Source organism: Erpetoichthys calabaricus, chromosome 8 (assembly GCF_900747795.2).
Source record: "Erpetoichthys calabaricus chromosome 8, fErpCal1.3, whole genome shotgun sequence".
NCBI lineage: Eukaryota > Metazoa > Chordata > Cladistia > Polypteriformes > Polypteridae > Erpetoichthys > Erpetoichthys calabaricus.
In genome coordinates, this window is record NC_041401.2 from 193,088,309 (window position 1) to 193,107,052 (window position 18,744).

General features: G+C 40.3%; 1 protein-coding gene across 1 annotated transcript in view; it reads right to left on the minus strand.

The window, feature by feature from the left end:
- The window catches only part of ube2f (ubiquitin-conjugating enzyme E2F (putative)), a 164,412-nt gene that overhangs the window by 82,279 nt on the left and 63,389 nt on the right, over positions 1-18,744 (minus strand). Inside the window, exons 5-6 of the mRNA XM_028808029.2 lie at positions 15,672-15,739; positions 14,024-14,094 (exon numbers count right to left, since the gene is read on the minus strand). Of these exons, the coding sequence (XP_028663862.1) occupies positions 14,024-14,094; positions 15,672-15,739 (139 nt within the window). The remainder of the gene's footprint in view (positions 1-14,023; positions 14,095-15,671; positions 15,740-18,744) is intronic.

Here is an 18,744-nt window from a genome sequence, read left to right on the forward strand (position 1 = left end):
CTATTTTTAAAGCCCAGTGTCCCCCATCACTGCACTGTGGCATTGGTTTCCACATTCACAGCACAGGGTAAGCGCCCCCTGCTGGCTTCACCATCACCTCTTGCAGCAGCAGCCCCAGGTTTTCCAATAATAATAATAATAATTCATTACATTTATATAGCGCTTTTCTCAATACTCAAAGCGCTATCCACACAGGGAGGAACCGGGAAGCGAACCCACAATCTTCCACAATCTCCTTACTGCAAAGCAGCAGCACTACCACTGCGCCACCTGTGAGGTAGTGCTGGCCGGGCCTGAACGGGCTGAGCTTCAGGTGGGTGACCTCTTTTTAACAGCAGCACTTAACAATAGAGTTAAAAACGGAGCACAGAGAAGCTCAAACAAATTAGTAAATGTGAAACTGTAAATTTTAACACATTACAAGTTGGAGCCAGTCCACTGTTAACCTAATGATTGCTTTTGACTTCACGGTCCCGTCCAGGACTGTAAATGAGTGTCCTGCTGTTGTGATTTCTGTACTAATTGTGTCTGAAAATTGCGAATTGTAGTTTTTATTTCATTAAGAAGTGAGTAAGGAAGGAAGGAGGAGGAAGAAGGGATGAAGACAACAGAGGAGAACAGAGCAACGTCAATGTGAAGCCGTTTCCATCTGATCATCAGAAAAGCATCAAGAACAACTACGAGTGCACGATCACAAGCTACCTGCGACATTCATCCTTGTCATCTCTACTTTTTTGTAAGCTTTTTCTAAAGACTATATATATTCAGACTTTTCTATCAGTCTTATATTTTATTATTCTTTGTTCCAGTGGTATTATTATTATTATTCCTGTAATAAATACCATGCTGCTTTAAACTTTCTATGCTTTGTCTTAATGTCTATAGAGTGACTGAAGTAATAAGTTAGATTTCTTTGAGCACCTGGTGCAGCTGGAGATTTGCCATATGCTCCGTGCTGCAAGGTTTATTAAGGCTGAGGGTGAGAGCTCCACTCAATAGTAGGGAACAGGACATAAGTAAGGAATTCTTGGCTGATAAATGGCCTATAGTCAAGGATGCTGAGCATTTGTATGTTTAAATGTATTCTTGTAGACCAAAAGTAATATTTAGGTCTGAGATATCATTAAAACATTGTATGTTGTTTGTGCCGATAACAAGTCTCTTCAAGTGCTGAGAGAGTTACAGGCTGTGTTATTCCTAAAGCATTTGTGCGGTTTAAAGTGATAGAGGTTAATCAGCGTGTGTGTGTGTCATTCATGGGGCACTGTTGTGGTTAGGGTCTGTGTGTATGCGTATAGCTATCTATGTGTGTATTAATCTTAAAGTGCAACAGTAGACCAACCTGATAATGAACTTGACGAGTATACTTACCCTTGAAGAAAACAGGTAAAGGGTAAGTAGAGGGAAATACTACGATAATACAAAGGGTTTTTTTTTTTTCTTAGCTAAAACAATTTTATTTAACAACAGGGGTGCGGAAATCCAACGCCCGACACGGGTAAATTGACCATCGGACAAGCGTGTTTTTCTGTTTCAGTTGTCCGCGGACAAGTGCAATTTTCTGGAGAAAAAATATTATATGTGCTGTGCAGGGCAAATTTTACCACTACTTTCACATTTTAAACATTTGAGTATGTACTTTGTGCGGAAACAGTCTACTTAGGCATGTTCTTCATGTCTCAAATTGGTCTTCAATATTGTTTACAAAATGACGGCTGATTTTTCAAAGGGGAAGCACTCTTAGGGTCTTACATAAGTATTTTACCCTAATACTTACACACTTGGAGATGCGGTCATTTTTTCATGCCGACATTATGATGTAATCTGATGATTTTTCATTATAATAGTCCCAAAGGTATCACGTCCTAGTGAGCTGAATGACTTTCGGCCTGTTGCTCTGACATCACATGTGATGAAGACCATGGAGAGGCTGCTGCTTCACCACCTTAGGCCACAGGTTCAACACGCTCTTGACCCTCTGCAGTTTGTATATCAGGAGAAGGTGGGAGCGGAGGATGCCATCATCTATATGCTACAGCGATCCCTCTCTCACTTGGACAGAGGCAGTGGTGCTGTAAGAATTATGTTTCTAGACTTCTCTAGCGCCTTCAACACAATCCAACCTCTGCTCCTTAGGGACAAGCCGACAGAGATGGGATTAGATTCATACCTAGTGGCATGGATCGTGGACTATCTTAAAGACGACCTCAGTATGTGCGTCTTGGGAACTGCACGTCTGACATTGTGGTCAGCAACACAGGAGCGCCGCAGTGGACTGTACTTTCTCCGGTTATGTTCAGCCTATATACATCGGACTTCCAATACAACTCGGAGTCCTGCCATGTGCAAAAGTTCGCTGATGACACTGCTATCGTGGGCTGCATCAGGAATGGGCTGGAGGATGAGTATAGGGACCTAATCAATGACTTTGTTAAATGGTGCGACTCAAACCACCTACACCTGAACACCAGCAAAACCAAAGAGCTGGTGGTGGATTTTAGGAGGCCCAAACCCCTCATGGACCCCGTGATCATCAAAGGTGACTGTGTGCAGATGGTGCAGACCTATAAATATCTGGGAGTGCAGCTGGATGATAAATTAGACTGGACTGCCAATACTGATGCTCTGTGCAAGAAAGGACAGAGCCGGTTATACTACCTTAGAAGGCTGGCGTCCTTCAACATCTGCAATAAGATGCTGCAGATGTTTTATCAGACAGTTGTGGCGAGCGCCCTCTTCTACGCAGTGGTGTGCTGGGGAGGCAGCATAAAGAAGAAGGACGCCTCACGCCTGGACAAACTGGTGAGGAAGGCAAGCTCTATTGTTGGCATGGAGCTGGACAGTTTAACATCTGTGGCAGAGCGAAGGGTGCTCAGCAGGCTCCTGTCAATTATGGAGAATCCACTGCATCCACTTAATAGTATCATCTCCAGACAGAGGAGCAGCTTCAGCGACTGACTGCTGTCACTGTCCTGCTCCACTGACAGATTGAGAAGATCGTTCCTCCCCCAAACTATGCGACTCTTTAATTCCACCCGGGGGGTAAACGTTAACATTATACATAGTTATTGTCTGTTTTTCACCTGCATTATTATCATTCTTTAATTTAATATTATTTATTGTATCAGTATGCTGCTGCTGAAGAATGTGAATTTCCCATTGGGATTAATAAAGTATCTATCTATAATCAATAACTTTTATATATTACCAGTAACGGCGTACTGCACGATAACATGCAGTGAATAAATACACTTGACTTGAGCATTCATAGTTTTCATCCTCTTTCTCTGTACGGTTAGCATACATTTGCTCAGAGGTTGAAGTGCTTGTTGCTTCCTGAGCAGCCCTTCTTTTCTCCACCCTAGCGGCCCGCTGCTTCTCTTCTTTCGTCGGCATCTTTTCGCGTTAAAACTGATTAAGTTAGTTTTTGTGTTGCAATTACTTAGTACGTTTTCTTTAATTTTTCACTTAAACTGGCACTTAGTCTTCAATCTGCCTCAAGAATGATTAGCGAAGGTGGTGGGGAATGAGAACGACTCCCATACACATGCACCACCCTGCTGCGCACTGTCGAGAGTTGATTCAACAATAAAATAAAATAAAAATAAAGAGTAATACAAATCATCACCCCGAAAGCGGATAGTAGACGTCACATAGTATACTGTATGTGTACCAAATTTGAAGTCAAAAGGTGAAATGGTTTGCGAGCTACAGGCGATTTGAAATCCTGGACAGACAAACAGCCAGCCACGGTAGCGCATTATAGAAGAAGACTGATAAAATTCTTTGTTTCTACATAAAAATGCAGTCATTTTACTTACAATACAATTGTTTTCACCACATAACAAAGCTTGTTAGGCAGTTAATCTTTCCTGAAATTTGCGATTTCGTGTAGGTTGTGATATATTGAGGTGTTAAGAAATTTATTGCGTAACAACATCAATTTTGATGAGCTGTCAATAGATCGTTTTTGATTAGCAAATATTTCATATAAAATAAGTTGGTTTCGAGCTGTCAGTTTATTAAAAATAAAGAAGAAAACATTCTAACGGTTTCCAAAGGTTATGAAATATCTAAAAAATCTTCACTGTAACTGTAGTGTGTGAAACAGAACTAGTGTAGCTATAATGAAGGCATTGTTTATTAGTGAGTTAAAATGATAAGGGAATCTTTTATAAAATGTTCTGGAGCAAGGTGGCAAAATACTACTCCCTGAAAGAACTTTTTTCAGTTTTAAAATGGAAGGCAGTTTTGGTATCAAAAAATAAACTATTTTTCACTTTTGTTATTTGTTTATGGACAAGTGAATGTAACTGGCGGACAAGTGGATTTTCTAAGTTTACTTGTCCGTGGACAAGTAGAAAAAAGTTTGGTTTCCACACCCCTGAACAACATCTTACGAGTGTTGAATGTATTTTTTTCTCTTGCTCTCCGAGTTAAGCTGGGTGTTGTGTTCCATTACAACTTGTCTTGAATGAGAAAGGATGAGTCACTGGTGATCACTGTTAGTCCCCACGCCATCTCCTGCAGAATCCGCTCCAACTGTTTGTGTTTTAAGCCATGTGCTGGTGGTGCTACCGAGGGTGCAGATGTCGTTTGTACTTGCAGATATACAGGGCCTAGAAAAAGTATTCAACCACTGATACAACATTGCATCCCAATGGATTAAGTTTAGAATAAGACAAATCAAATCTCTGAAAAGTGAGCTTCGTGAATTAGAAAAACTCAAACTAACTGACTGCAAAAGAGCTCACTGCCTTCAAGTTGGTATTTAGCAGATGGCAGCCACGCCAGCCTTGTGTCTGTGTGCACAGGTCTCTGTCAGCTCTGTCACTTTTCCCTCCAACCCCGTTTTTCTTTGTAAAACTCTGTCGGGCTGACTTGCTTCACAAAAGCTGAAAACACCTGTACAGTAAATATGGTGCTGCTAAAGGCGGCTCATTCTGGTAATGGGTGTTTCTTCAGAGACCGTAAAAGGCTTTGTATTGCTGCCATGATAAGCCTTCCTTCAGACAAAAAGGACAAACAACTTTATCACAATAAATTTGGATCAAGAGGTGGCAGGCTATAATCGAGGAGGTGTAAACCCGATAAGTATTTTAAATCATGTGCTTCAACAAAAAGTGAGCCTATCATGTGCACGTTCTTATACTTTGAATTCTGTTGGCATTCCCTTCGCCTGTTTTGAGTCATTCTGGTAAACATGAACATTGAGGACTACCGCATATACTCGCGGATAAGTCGGGACTTGATTTTACAGTATAATTTTTGTTTTTTGTTTTTTATTAATAATGTCGGTCGTATAAGTCGAATGCGGAAAACTCACGGTATTGGTCCAAGGGATTATGATATGATAACGCCCACCTGAGTGAGTAGCCATGGAGCACACAGCCTATTTTATTTCAATGTATGGTGCCTATGTGACCACACGGTAATTAATACCCGAACTATTCCGAAGCGACGTTTGCACTGACGTTTTTTGTACCTCACTCTCTCATACACCTTTATCACAAGAGCATCCCTTATCTACGATGGAGAGTTCAATCAGAAGAAAATATGAAGCTGATTTTAAATTAAAAGTTGTTGAAGTGGCGAAAGAAATTGGTAACTGCGCTGCTGCAACAAAATTAAATGTGTCTGAGAAACTGGCGCGAGATTGGAGGAGACAAGAAGAAAAAAAAATTTAAGTGTCGTAGTTTTCAACAGGCGTATAAGTCGGGGTCTGATTTTATGATCGATTTTTCAGGTTTGAAGACCCAACTATATGTGAGTATATACGGTACTTCTTGTTTATATATCCTTGATCAGAAAATGAAAAGAAAGATTTCTTGCCAGAGACGGAGCTCCTTGGAAAGTGTCCAGCAGATAAGCAGATCGTAAACGCCACTTAAATGTCTGTGGCTTCTCTTCTAGAAATTGCCAGAAATTACACAGTAAAATCAAGCCCTGACTTATCCGCGGGACAACTTAAAATGTGAGTATATACGGTTAGTAACTGGGCCATTGGGGAACTGTGATCTGAGGAATGCATGAACCCACCCAGGATGCATAATTCGGTAACACTTTACATTAAGTGTCCATAATTACACTGTAACTACTATGTAATTACCTGTATAAGTACTGTGTAACTACGAGTTATTACTCCATACTTACTGTGTAATACAAAGTAATGCTACAGTTAATTATTCAGTTGTCATTGTTATTCCAGTTTATGTAATTACAATGTAACAATTTATCACTGATCCAAAAACAAGTGTACTTACATAGTTATGATGTATTTGTACTGTCAAAATGTAATAAAAACATTGAAAACCTATGCAGTTATAACTGCAATTCTCCATTAAAATTGCCCAGACCATGGAACATCTGTTACATAGTTGTAGTTACATACCCTAATGTAAATCATTACGCCTTCCCCAAGAAACACAAATTAGTTCAGACTACCAGTTGTAAATTCTGACAGATATCTGATGGCGTTTTGTGTAACAGCTACTGTATCAGTTATTATAAATCAGGCATTGATTCAGTTGCAAAAACAACAATAGTTGATGTGGCAGTCTTAAGACAATGTTAAAAGGTATTGACTACAGACTTTTAATATTCACTGCACACAAAAGCAAAACACTTGCAGAGGATCAGCGGCCTGTGGCTGTCACTGCATTACTTCATCCTGTGGTCCCTTAGCCCTTCACGTGTATCAAATATGACATCTGAACGGCACTCACATCACTCCTCCGAGCTCAGTGCCTGGCATATATAATGGTACTGCATGTGCAGACACCATAAAGTACGTGGGCCTTGGTGACTATCTGCTTTTAAAATGATGAATCATTTGATAAAAGCAATGGGAAAAAGTTACAGGCAACTAATTAAGGAAAGTGCAGTCTTTCTGAAGCTAATCATGGTCTCGACAGCGTTCTCTCCTACCTTGTTTTATTTCTCATCAGCAATCGTTTTCTTAGTATGTGTTTTGTTTTAAACCCACAGTATGATGCGATTCTTGTTGTTACGAGCATTTCAAGGGAGTGTTACAATCTGTCTTAAATCTTAGCTCTCAGCTCCCTGACCTGACAAAATGACATAGGATGTTAAGAAAAAGCTCCAACTTTTAACACACAGGGTACGTTTAACCCCCCACATGTGGACTTACTATAAAATGGGAGATTTTATAATCTTACATGTCCTTCATATACAAAGAATGAGGGAAATAACTCAGCTGTATTAAAAAGTGACTTCTAATTATGGTGGCCTTGTGCTTCTCTCTCAGCACAAATGTTAAGACTGATGTGCCACTGCACTGCATGTTCAGTGACACCTGGCAGAGAATGAAGTTGGCATCATTCACATTACAGTTAAATGGACTTCATTCCAATTTTTTTGCTCACATGGTATGTTTTTGCTTTGGCTGTTCCAATTTAAGGGTGTCACGGTGGCGCAGTGGTAGCACTCAGTAAGGACACCAGGGTACTCAATGCATGGAGTTGGCATACTCTCCCTGTGACTGTGTGGGACAGTTTCCTGTGTTTCCTCCCACAGTCCAAAAACATGCAGGTTAGGTGAACTGGCACTCTTAAATTGGCCACTGTGTGTGGTAGGTGTGTGTGTGTGTGTGTGTGTGTGTGTGTGTGATTGTTTGCTCTGAGATGGACTGGCGCCCTGTCCAGTGTTTATTCATGCCTTGTGCCCTGTGCTAGCTGGGATAGGCTTCAGCAGACCAACATGACCTTGCTCAGGACTAACTGAGTTTGAAAATGACTGACTGTTTCAAATAATTTTCAAGTGTTCAAAACCTGGGGCCTCATGTATAAACGGTGCGTACGCACAGAAATGTTGCGTAAGAACGTTTCCAGGTTCAAATCGCGATGTATAAAACCTACACTTGGCGTAAAGCCACGCACTTTTCCATGGTACCTCATACCCTTTCGTACGCAAGTTCTCCACTCGGTTTTGCAGACTGGTGGCACCCAGCGTCAAAGCAGTGCTACTGTTCCTGTGTGGTTACCCTTTCTTAGATCCACATCCACGACGGCGGCTTTATCAAATACACTGAAATTAACCGCATATCGTTCATAAATTTAATGCATCTGATTGTAAGTAACCTGTAACAATATAATGGTCCACAGAATGGTCAAACTATTCTAAATACCATAACTGCTTTAGCGTTGTTACTCTCACTGCACCTTCTTCTTCTGTCAGCTGCTCCCGTTAGGGGTTGCCACAGCAGATCATCTTTTTCCATATTACTCTCACTGCACCACTCAGAGTGTTTATATTACTGTATCTGAGTGTGAATCACAGATCTACAGCGGTCGGAAAGAGAATTATCAGTATACAGCATCAAGCACTCGCTGCCTCAGCCATTCGCTATTTGAACTGCTCTCATCTGACCAACGCTTCACAGCCTTTCCTGTTCGGACCTTGCGGTTCACAAACAGTTTCATCCCAAGAACTCTAAACGCACTCAATCAGTCCATCAAGTGCTCCTTGAAGAACTGTCTGTACTTGCAAGTTACCGTGAGGTAATTGTACTTATGATACAGTTATAATATTGCACAACCTGAGCCACTTTATAAAGCGCGTATTTACATATGATGACAGTATCATTTTTAAGATGAAATGCAGCAAAATATGTTGATTATATTATACAGATAAAACTTTAACTACATGGGGCCGCAGCGCTAGTGAGCTTGAGTTTCGTTCACGGTTTGTTCCTGCCTCGCGTTGTATTCATGCTGTGGCTGGCACGACACTGGAAGTAAAGATGGATAGAGTAATCAAACATTACGAAGATATTTCGATGTTCCTTAAAAGTTTTGAAGAATCGGCATTCTAAGCTTACATTTGGCTTAACGTCTATTACAGAGCTGATTGTGTGGCGATTGGGTATTTGGAGAAAGAAAAGTAAGGACAGGAATTGGGGGTCTACATTTGAAAGAGACAGTACTGCTGTAATAAAGCATTTCAGCGAAGGTCGCGCATGGCGCAGCATGCATCTTGCTGTAAGACATGAACAATCACTCTGCCACCGTGTTCCCATGTTTAATAACATGCTTTAACTTATATCATCATGAAAATGATATCACGTATACTTCTCAGTATTTTAATTATTCAGAGAGCTGTAATATTACGAATGTAATGGATTCTGTGTCCTGTCGGAGGAAGAGCACGTAGTGTTCTGTTTTTACCTACATTTTTATTACTCTTTAATTTAATATTGTTTTTTTGTATCAGTATGCTGCTGCTGGAGTATGTGAATTTCCCCTTGGGATTAATAAAGTATCTATCTATCTAGTGATTCAGGCACACAGAGCACATATAAGATCAAATACACAACAAAGCATTTAATGTGCTACTTTAGTTACAATGGGATTTGAGAAACTAGTAAATTAAACGATTTTAAGATGAAGTTTATGATGTTCTACTTTAATGACAAAATAAACTACGTGATTAAAGTGGAAATTTCAAGATTAAAGTTGACATTTCGTGCTTTTTTCACACTGCGTGCCTTTTTTCAGTGTACCCTAATAAGCTTTCATATGACACTCAGACGGTGGGCTACGAGTCGCCTTTTCATGCCAACTTTGATATGTGACAACTTTTTTATTTCGGGCACTGTGCGACTTTGTGAACTTGAGCTTTCGAGTTTCTCCGACACTCTGTCACTCGATCAACTTCCTGTTGTTGCTTATATAACTGTTTAAACCAACAAATAGTACTTTTTCTTTGCCTCGTACTTTTGCCATTGCCTTTTCACAGAACGCTGGGCTTAAGGGCTATTTATATTGATTTGCATATTCAAAGAGGTGTAATCCTGGGAGGAGTTGGGGCGGGACAGCAAGCGCGTGCACGAGCGTTTATTTCCACGCTGAGCAGGATTTATGTAGCGGAAGAATGCGGAAGTTGGTGAACGCACAGATTCCTGCATCTGGATTTTTCTGTGCGTAAGCACATTTCGGCTTTTGTGCTTACGTCATGTTATAGTGCGAATTCTACGCACGCCGTTATGCATGAGGCCCCTGATATGCGTGTGTACAGATACAGTGCCTTAAAAAAGCCAGCCCCATTCTCTCAATTTCAAAAGATAAAATACAATTATTTCTCCTGTTACGGAAGGCGTGTCCGGACTGGCATACCAAGCTGCAAATGAATTCCTAGCGTGGAGAACATTTCAGCCAATGTGCGCATGCCCAGTGCAGGCGAATGGCTATAAAATACTGTGTGAGTTTTTGGTAATTTTAGCATTTGGCCGAGATATCACCAGTGTAGCCGGAGACTGTCTTCATTTAAAAATGCATTTTTTTAATCTCTTAGGTGTTTACGCTGTCTGTGGCTCAGAAATCTGTGCAATAACTGTTAAACCCAAGTCAAGCACAGGGTGACGTGTAATAATACATTTAAGGTTTTAAGCCTGAAAAACTCTCCACAAGGTATTTTGCTTCCATCTTGTGGATAAAAACATAATGCTGTAAAACTCATGAATATTTCTATGTATTCTAGCACTTTATAGTAACACATCAATATAAGTGAGTGGGGTGTAGCCTCCAACAGAAAACACAATAGCAACCAAAAAGCCGTAAACAGCAACAACAACATTTATTTATATAGCACATTTACATACAAATAATGTAGCTCAAAGTGCTTTACATGATGAAGAGAGAAAAAAAAGACAAAATAAGAATTAAATAAGAGAACACTAATTAACATAGAATAAAAGTAAGGTCCGATGGCCAGGGCAGTTTTAGAACAAACTGAAACCGCACCATTGCTTGATTCAACGATGGTGATGGTGATGTGAACAAGGAAAGTGAAACTGATGCATGATATGGCACTGTATGATTGAATCACTCTGATATGCCAGGTGAATTTGGTTGTGTGAAGCTTCACCGTGGTGCGACAGTAACTGTGAGACAAAAATCGGGAGTGGTCTCCCCAAGACCTTCTCGTATACTCAGATATGGGGATGGATATTTGAGGAGTAAACCACAAGTCAATGATTATATTTTTATATTATGTACATTAAAGAACCATCAACAACAAATCCAATCAAATTAATAATATATTGAAAAATTATTATAAAAGTTGAATAAATCTGACTCTGCAGGTACATGAATAAAAGGTAAAGTACCACTTCCGGTTAGCGGAAATAGCCCAAAAGTTGATAGAAATCTACGTTTTGTACCTCATACTTGTATGCAAAACTTGGTTGACATAAGTGAAAGCGAACTCAAGTTATCGTGTTCTCTCACACACACAGAATTCCAAAAATGGTATTTTTCTGACTCCGGGAAGTCGAAAATGTCGAGATTAATCAAAATCTCGAAAAGGAATTTCTGGAGGATTCCAATACTTTACCTGCACTTCGTATATGAGAAAGTCATAGAGGTCTAAAATGTCTAGATTCGTCAAAATCTCAACATTGAATCTTTGGGCGATTCTTTACTTTCACTACACTTTGTATACGAGAACGTCAGGGAGGTCTCAAACATCGAGATTCATTAAAATCACAACATTGAATCTTTTGGCGATTCCAATACTTTCACTATACTTTGTATATGAGAAAAGTCAGGGAGGTCTAAAACATCGAGATTCATTAAAATCACGACATTGAATCTTTCGGCAATTCCAATACTTTCACTATACTTCGTACACGAGAAAAGTCATTTTTGGTTTGTTTTTCCGGGGATAAACGTAACGTTAAGGAGGGAAATGAAAATGTAGTCGGTGTCACACATGAGGTAAATTGTGTGAAAGTAGCCATTGTGCGGTTTTCATGTTTCAGATATTTTGTGTGCAGTGGAGTGAAACACACATACAGAATTCTACGTACAGTCAAGCAGGGGTCCGAGCAGACAATCAGATTGAATTAAGACCATTGTAGAACATTCTGATATCTTATAATAGTAAAATAAGGGCCTGGTGCCTTTGCTGTCCGTTTCATGCAGGTATCGGAGGCGGCCTATGACTTCTACGATGGGGGTGTTTGCTGCTAAATAAATGGACAAAAAATAAAAAAAACAAACAGCAGCACGTCTATCAAAGATGGCTCATATCTTCTTTACAGTCAGATACCTTTAGAACAATGCGAGAGGACATCAACATCTCAGCACTAGAGAAATGTGCCACTTATCATCATTGGTAGTGTTGAAACAGAAAGCACAAATCATTTTGATGGTTTGTCAAGAAAAAAATAATAATAAATATAGGACAATCACAATGATAAGGTAATAGCATTAATTTGAACAAGAAAATGACATCCATTGAAACACTTCCATACAGAAACTGCTCACCTCTAAATGTAATATCATTCAATCTTCTTTACACTGCACTATTTAAAAACACAAAATGACAAGATCCTCACATAACTCTGTTTAATCATTCAAACTGGCAGATGGTGGGACAATTTGTCAAATGACTCTAAAATTAGTAATGGCCCAAAAATGCATTAGCATCTAAAAAATGTACAATTCAGCTAACTGATGACTGCAATATCACAATATACCCTCACCGGCCACTTTATTAGGTACACCTGTTTAACTGCTCGTTAATGCAAATATCTAATCAGCCAATCACATGGCAGCATTTCAACATGTAGACATTGTCAAGACCACCTGCTGAAGTTCAAACCAAGAATCAGAATGGGCAAGAAAGGAGACTGAAGTGACTTTGAACATGGCAAGTTGTTAATGCCAGATGGGCTGCTCTGAGTATTTTAGAAACTGCTGATCTGCTGGGATTTTCACGAGAGAGGTTTACAGAGAATGGTCCAGAAAAGGGAAAATATCCAGTGGGTGGCACTTCTCTGGACGAGAAGGAGTTGTTAATGTCAGAACAGAGGAGGAGGACAGAGGAGAATGGCCAGACTGGTGTGAGCTGATAGAAAGGCAACAGGAGCTCAAATAAGCACTCTTTACAACCAAAGTGTGCAGAAGAGCAGCTCTAAACACACAACACGTCAAACCTCGAAGCAGGTGGGCTACAGCAGCAGGAGACCCCACCGGGTGACACTCCAGTCAGCTAAGAACAAGCAACTGAATTTACAATTCACACTGGCTCACCAAACTTGGACAATACAAGATTGGAAAACATTGCTTGGTCTGATAAGTCTTAACTTCTGCTGCGACATTCAGTGTCGAAAACGTGAAAGCCTGGAACAATCCTGACTTGTATAAACAGTTCAGGCTACTGCTGGTGGTATAATGGTGTGCGGGATGTATTCTTTGCACACTTTGGGCCTCTTAGTACCAACTGAACATCATTTAAATGCCACAGCCTACCTGAGTATTGTTGCTGACCATGTCCATCCCTTTATGACCACAGTGTACTCATCTTCTGATAGCTCCTTCCAGCAGGATAACACACCATGTCACAAAGCTCATATCATCTCCAACTGGTTTCTTGAACATGACAATGGAGTTCACTGGACTCAAATGGCCTCCACAGTCCCCAAATCCCAATCCAGTGGAGCACCTTTGGGATGTGGTGGAACGGGAGATTCGCATTATGGATGTGCAGCCTTACAAATCTGCAGCAACTGTGTGATGCTATCAAGTCAAAATGGACCAAAATCCCTGAGGAACTATTCCAGGACTTTGTTGAATCAATGGCATGAAGAATTACGTCAGTTCTGAAGGCAAAAGGGGGTCCAAGCCGGTACTACCAAGGTGTACCTCATAAAGTGGCCGGTGAGTGTTGTATTCACAATGAAGCTTAACCCAATTGAAACTTATGGAACTTACTGAGTTCCAGTCCACACTACGGGGCCTTCTCAGGTTGACCAACTCAGAATTGCCAGTAAACCTGACACAGTTGGGGGGGTACAAAAAAAACCAGAAAAGCCCACACGGACATAAGAAGAGCATGCAGGCTCCACTGAGGCAGGGGTCGGTTGTGGTATTCAAACCCAGGAGATGCTGGATCCATGCACCATTACTATGCTGCCCAACTGTAATTACTTTGCCCAAAATTAAATGCCAACAGCTCGTGGTTTGGTGGGGTATCAAATGCTTACCACAATGTCACTTACCTTAAACAGATTTCACCCGTCTCTGTGATGTTCGGATGCCATATTCTAGTTAGACACTTGACTCTAGGAGGCTACAGGGAAAGAAATGGAAGTTGTAATAAACTCTATAAATAATTTTGTGACATACTAAGACACTGAATCCAGCCAAGCTGCATCAAGCAGAATTCCAACACCCAAGCTCGGGTAAAGTACAGGACCCTTTTGTAGTCCTTTCCTTCTCTCTCATTTATTTCAGAACTTTGCATTAACACGGACACTTCATGAAGCGTGCACACAGGTTTAAATTTAAGCAGGTTTGTGGATTCTTTTGTCATTAGCTGACGGCTGGTTAAGAAAATAGGAGACAATTAAAATCCAAATGCAGCAGTTTAAAACGAAAACAATCAATTCGGGGATGCGAATCATAATAAACGATTTAACTAAAACTAAACCCTTAAAACAGATGACTTTATTTGGAAATCCTGCTATCCGCCGATTCCGTTACCATGGGTTTGCTCATCCGTTATTATAAAATTGTAACACTGTTCACGACACTGACGGTCCAATTGAATACATTCGGGAATATGATCCTGGCTGCGGTTGTGCACTGGGGCAGGAACAGACATCGGGAGGGTATATTGGCAGCCATGCCCAGCAGAAAAAATAAATTCAGAAAGGCCCCATCACCCATGAGCGACACGTGACATTGAGTGAAAACAAAAGGGTCTGTGTGATGTGATGCCCTTAGATATCTGGGGCTGAGCGCTGCTATACTGATTGAATCAACGCGTGTCTACCCAGCAACAGGAAGGGTGAGTAAGCCATTTGAACATGACCCGTGATGAGGACCGGGGCTTGCAGTTGTTGCCAACAATAAAGGAATTTCCAGTAGTAATCTGATTATGACCTTGCCCTTTGTATACGTACGTTGCTGACTGGAGGGTTTGGTGATGTCCTCCGATCAGCCCTGGTGCAGTCACTTACGGCCTCTGGAGGGGCGCCTAGAAGATAATCGAATTTGACTATATAGTTGTGACAAGGTTTCCATAGATGAACCTGTGGAAGGATCATTGCCAAGGCTTGGGGGCCAGCGCGTCAGCCCAATCCTGTCTCCCTCTGCTGATTCTTTCCCCAAGCTGGTGTCCCAGTAGAACCTAACCCCATTTTCCCATAGGATCAATGCTTCAGTATCCATGTTTTCTGTATCTGTGAAGCTTTACAAAAACTTAACTCCCATGGACAATGAGAATGTACTGACTGTATTATAACAAACAGCTCCTCTCAAATACAAAGAATTACAAAAAAGAAGAAAACAAAAACGAGCAGTCAGTGTGGGAACAATAAAGACATGTTGCCCTAAGTATCTATCTATCTATCTATCTAAGTATGGAGGAGCCCTGGTAGTGTTCCTAGACTCATTTCTGTTGGCTAAAAGCGTCAATGCTGGTGTGTCGGAGAGAGGATGAGTAGCTCTGCTCATGATGGCCCTCAGGTTTGTCGTCATTTTCTGCTCCACCGCCACCTCCAGCTGGTCCAGTGGGCATCCCATAGCTTAGCCTGAGAGGAATTCGCCCCATGGCTTCTTGTGAACTTGAACCAGTTTTGTAGTTTAAATACATCAATAAAAAAATTAACATTAAAGTCTAAAAGAAAAATATATAACACTTACCACCATATTATAGGCTTCAGGTACATCTATTTCAAATTGGAATTTTCCTCCTTGATAATAACCTTCATCTATAAAGATAAAGACAATAAATACAGCAAATGAAAAAGATGGCTTTTTAACACGTAGCATATTTAATCAAATGAATTTTTGAACAAGAATTTTTTCCATTTAAAGTAGTTGTATGAACAGGGGACAGAAGATGGATCAATAGCTAGAAATCAACAAACTCAAAAATACAGTCATCACACTTTAAATATTACATACATGAAAATACAACAAAAACGCAGGATTACTTGGGTGACTTCTTTTCACATTTAGGAAAATTAGCTCTACTTCTTAGGAACAATGGGAAAAGTTAAAGCAGAACACAAGCTAATTTCTTATGAATAATGAAAATATTTATAGCATAATACAAGTAAACTGCTTATTTTGTTTTGAGGAAGGAGAGGCCCACGTTTCTCGTCAAACTAAGTACAGACTGACCGAGGTGGAAAATTAGTATCAGTTAAAAGATACATTTGGTATTCTTCTTGTCAAAGTTATTTCTTTGCAAACATGGCATATATGCATTTATGGTGAAATTGTGTTCTAACGTTGAGCATTTTCTAGAAATTAAAAAAAAATATATATATATGTTGCCTACACTGGCACTTGACAATGGGGATTGTGGGGCATGGAAGAAAGGCTTGAAAACTTACCAAATACGGCCATTTTTCAAGCCAAGGTGGTTGTCAAGTATTGGTCTTAACATCTCGCATTTACACACATTGTAAAATAGCTTATATATATATATTAGTGGGATATGTTCCAGCCATTCATCCCCGGCAATACCCCCAGGGCTCTAGATGGAGCCCTCCTTGCAACGTGGAGATGCCCTGAATTCCAGCAGGGCATCATAGACTATGGAGTTTTAATACACAGCCCTGCTGGATAACGTCAGGGCCACCAGGGGCCGCTGCAGGGAGACGCAGAGACGTTTATTTTCCATACAGCCCGGAAGTAAATCCCAGTCACATGTTTGGAAGAAATAAAGTGCTTCCGGGCTGATGAAGAAAAGGAGTTTTCATTTGACCGGGAAGTGCTGAATAATCACATGGACTGAGGGCTTAGAAGCACTTCCGGATCATGAACTATATAAAGGACTGTGGGAGATCCCAGAGCTGAGCTGGGTGGAAGGGTGGCAACACGTCTGGGAGAGTGGAGGATTGTTTAATTTTGTTTATAGGAGTATTGTAGAGAGGACGGTGCTTTGTGCACTGTTTATTAATAATAAAGTCAACTATTGGACTTTTACCTGGTGTCTGGCGTATAGTCTGAGGGTTCAAGGGAGTGAGAGCGCCCTCAATCTGTTACAAATATATTATATATATACATACACAGTGGGTATTGAAAAGAATCCCCTACCTTCAAAATATTCCCATTATTTTTTTTGCTTTACAACCTTAAATGAAAACACACAAACTAATATTTTTTCCAACTTTACTAACTCAATGCAATCTATAACATCCAAGTGAAAGATATCACAGCTACAGTTGAGAAGAATTTCAATATATTATTAATTTGATTAGATTTGTTGTTGACGGTTCTTTAATGTACATAATCTACTCTATACAGTGGTGCCTCGGTTTGCGAGCATAATTCGTTCCGGAAACGTGCTTGTACTTCAAAGCACTCGTATATCAAAGCGAATTTCCCCATAAGAAATAATGGAAACTCAGATAATTCATTTCACAACCCACAAATATTTATATAAAAATGATTTCTACAAAATCTTCACTCTAACTAACAGAATCCCTGCTATCCATTGGCTCATTGGAATCTTTTTCTTTTTTTGCGACTTTAACAAGGAACTAATCCAATGACAGTTGCCTTTGCCTGAAGAGTCTCTACACATGGACACAAAATAAAATAAAATGCTTTAAGCACTGTAAGGTTTCTAAACTCATCATTGTTCTTCGATTTTTGCTCGGCATTTCAAGAAAGATGACAACGTCGATGGCGAAACTCCAAATTCACTGGCAACATCGTTTTCTTTTTGCCGGAAACGAGAGCTGCAAAAATTTCAAGTTTTTTTTTCTTTCTAATGTGAACTGTTGTCGTTTTTCGTATCTGCCATTTCGATAGAAGGGTGAAAAGGAGTTAAATTCCAATGGATGCTTTTTCAAATGTTGACAAGCAATAAGCAAAAGGTATCACTGAAAACCACAGAAAACAAACACAGCAAAAAAGTGAAAGTTCGAAGAAAGAGACAAAATGTATAATGATCCCCCCCTTCGAAATATTCCCATTTTTTTTGCTTTACAGCCTTAAATGAGAACACACAAACCAATATTTTTCCCAGCTTTACTTACTCAATACAATCTCTAACATCCAAGTGAAAGATTTTACAGCTACAGTTCAGAAGAATAAAAAAAAAAATAAAAAACAAGATGAATGAGATGAATAAAGGACCCCCCCCCCTCCTAAACTCAATCAAGTGTAAGTGTCCACCATTTACATTGCAGATCATGGTTACTGGCTATGATCAATTGTAATCAGTGTGATTAGTGAAGCTGGTCCTGGAGCCTTCATTCCCTTCCTTGGCAGTGCCACTGACAGCAAACAACTGACTGCGGGTGGCAAGCCACTTTGAAAAGATCTCAGGGATAGAGCTGTGGATGGACATAAGGCAGGAGATGGAGACACAAACATCTCAAAGGCTTTATTAGTAAGAACAAGTGAGAGCACAGTAAGAAGTGGTAAGTGTTTGGTTCTACTAGGACCCTCCCTGGATCCAGCCATCCCTCCAAACTGGATGGAAGAGCAAGGAGGAAACTGGTAAGAGAGGCGATCAAGAGGCCAATGGCCACTTTGAAGGAGTTACAGGATTTGATGGCAAAGAGTGGTGACTGTGTGTATGTGACAACAATTTCACAAGCGTTCCACAATTGTGGCTTGTTCGGGAGGGTTGCAAGGAAAAAGCCACCATTAAGGCTTGTTTGAGCTTTGCCAGAATGCACCTTGAAGATTCTGATGCCAAGTAGAAAAAGGTCTTATGGTCAGATGAGACCAAAATCAAACGGTACACCAATGC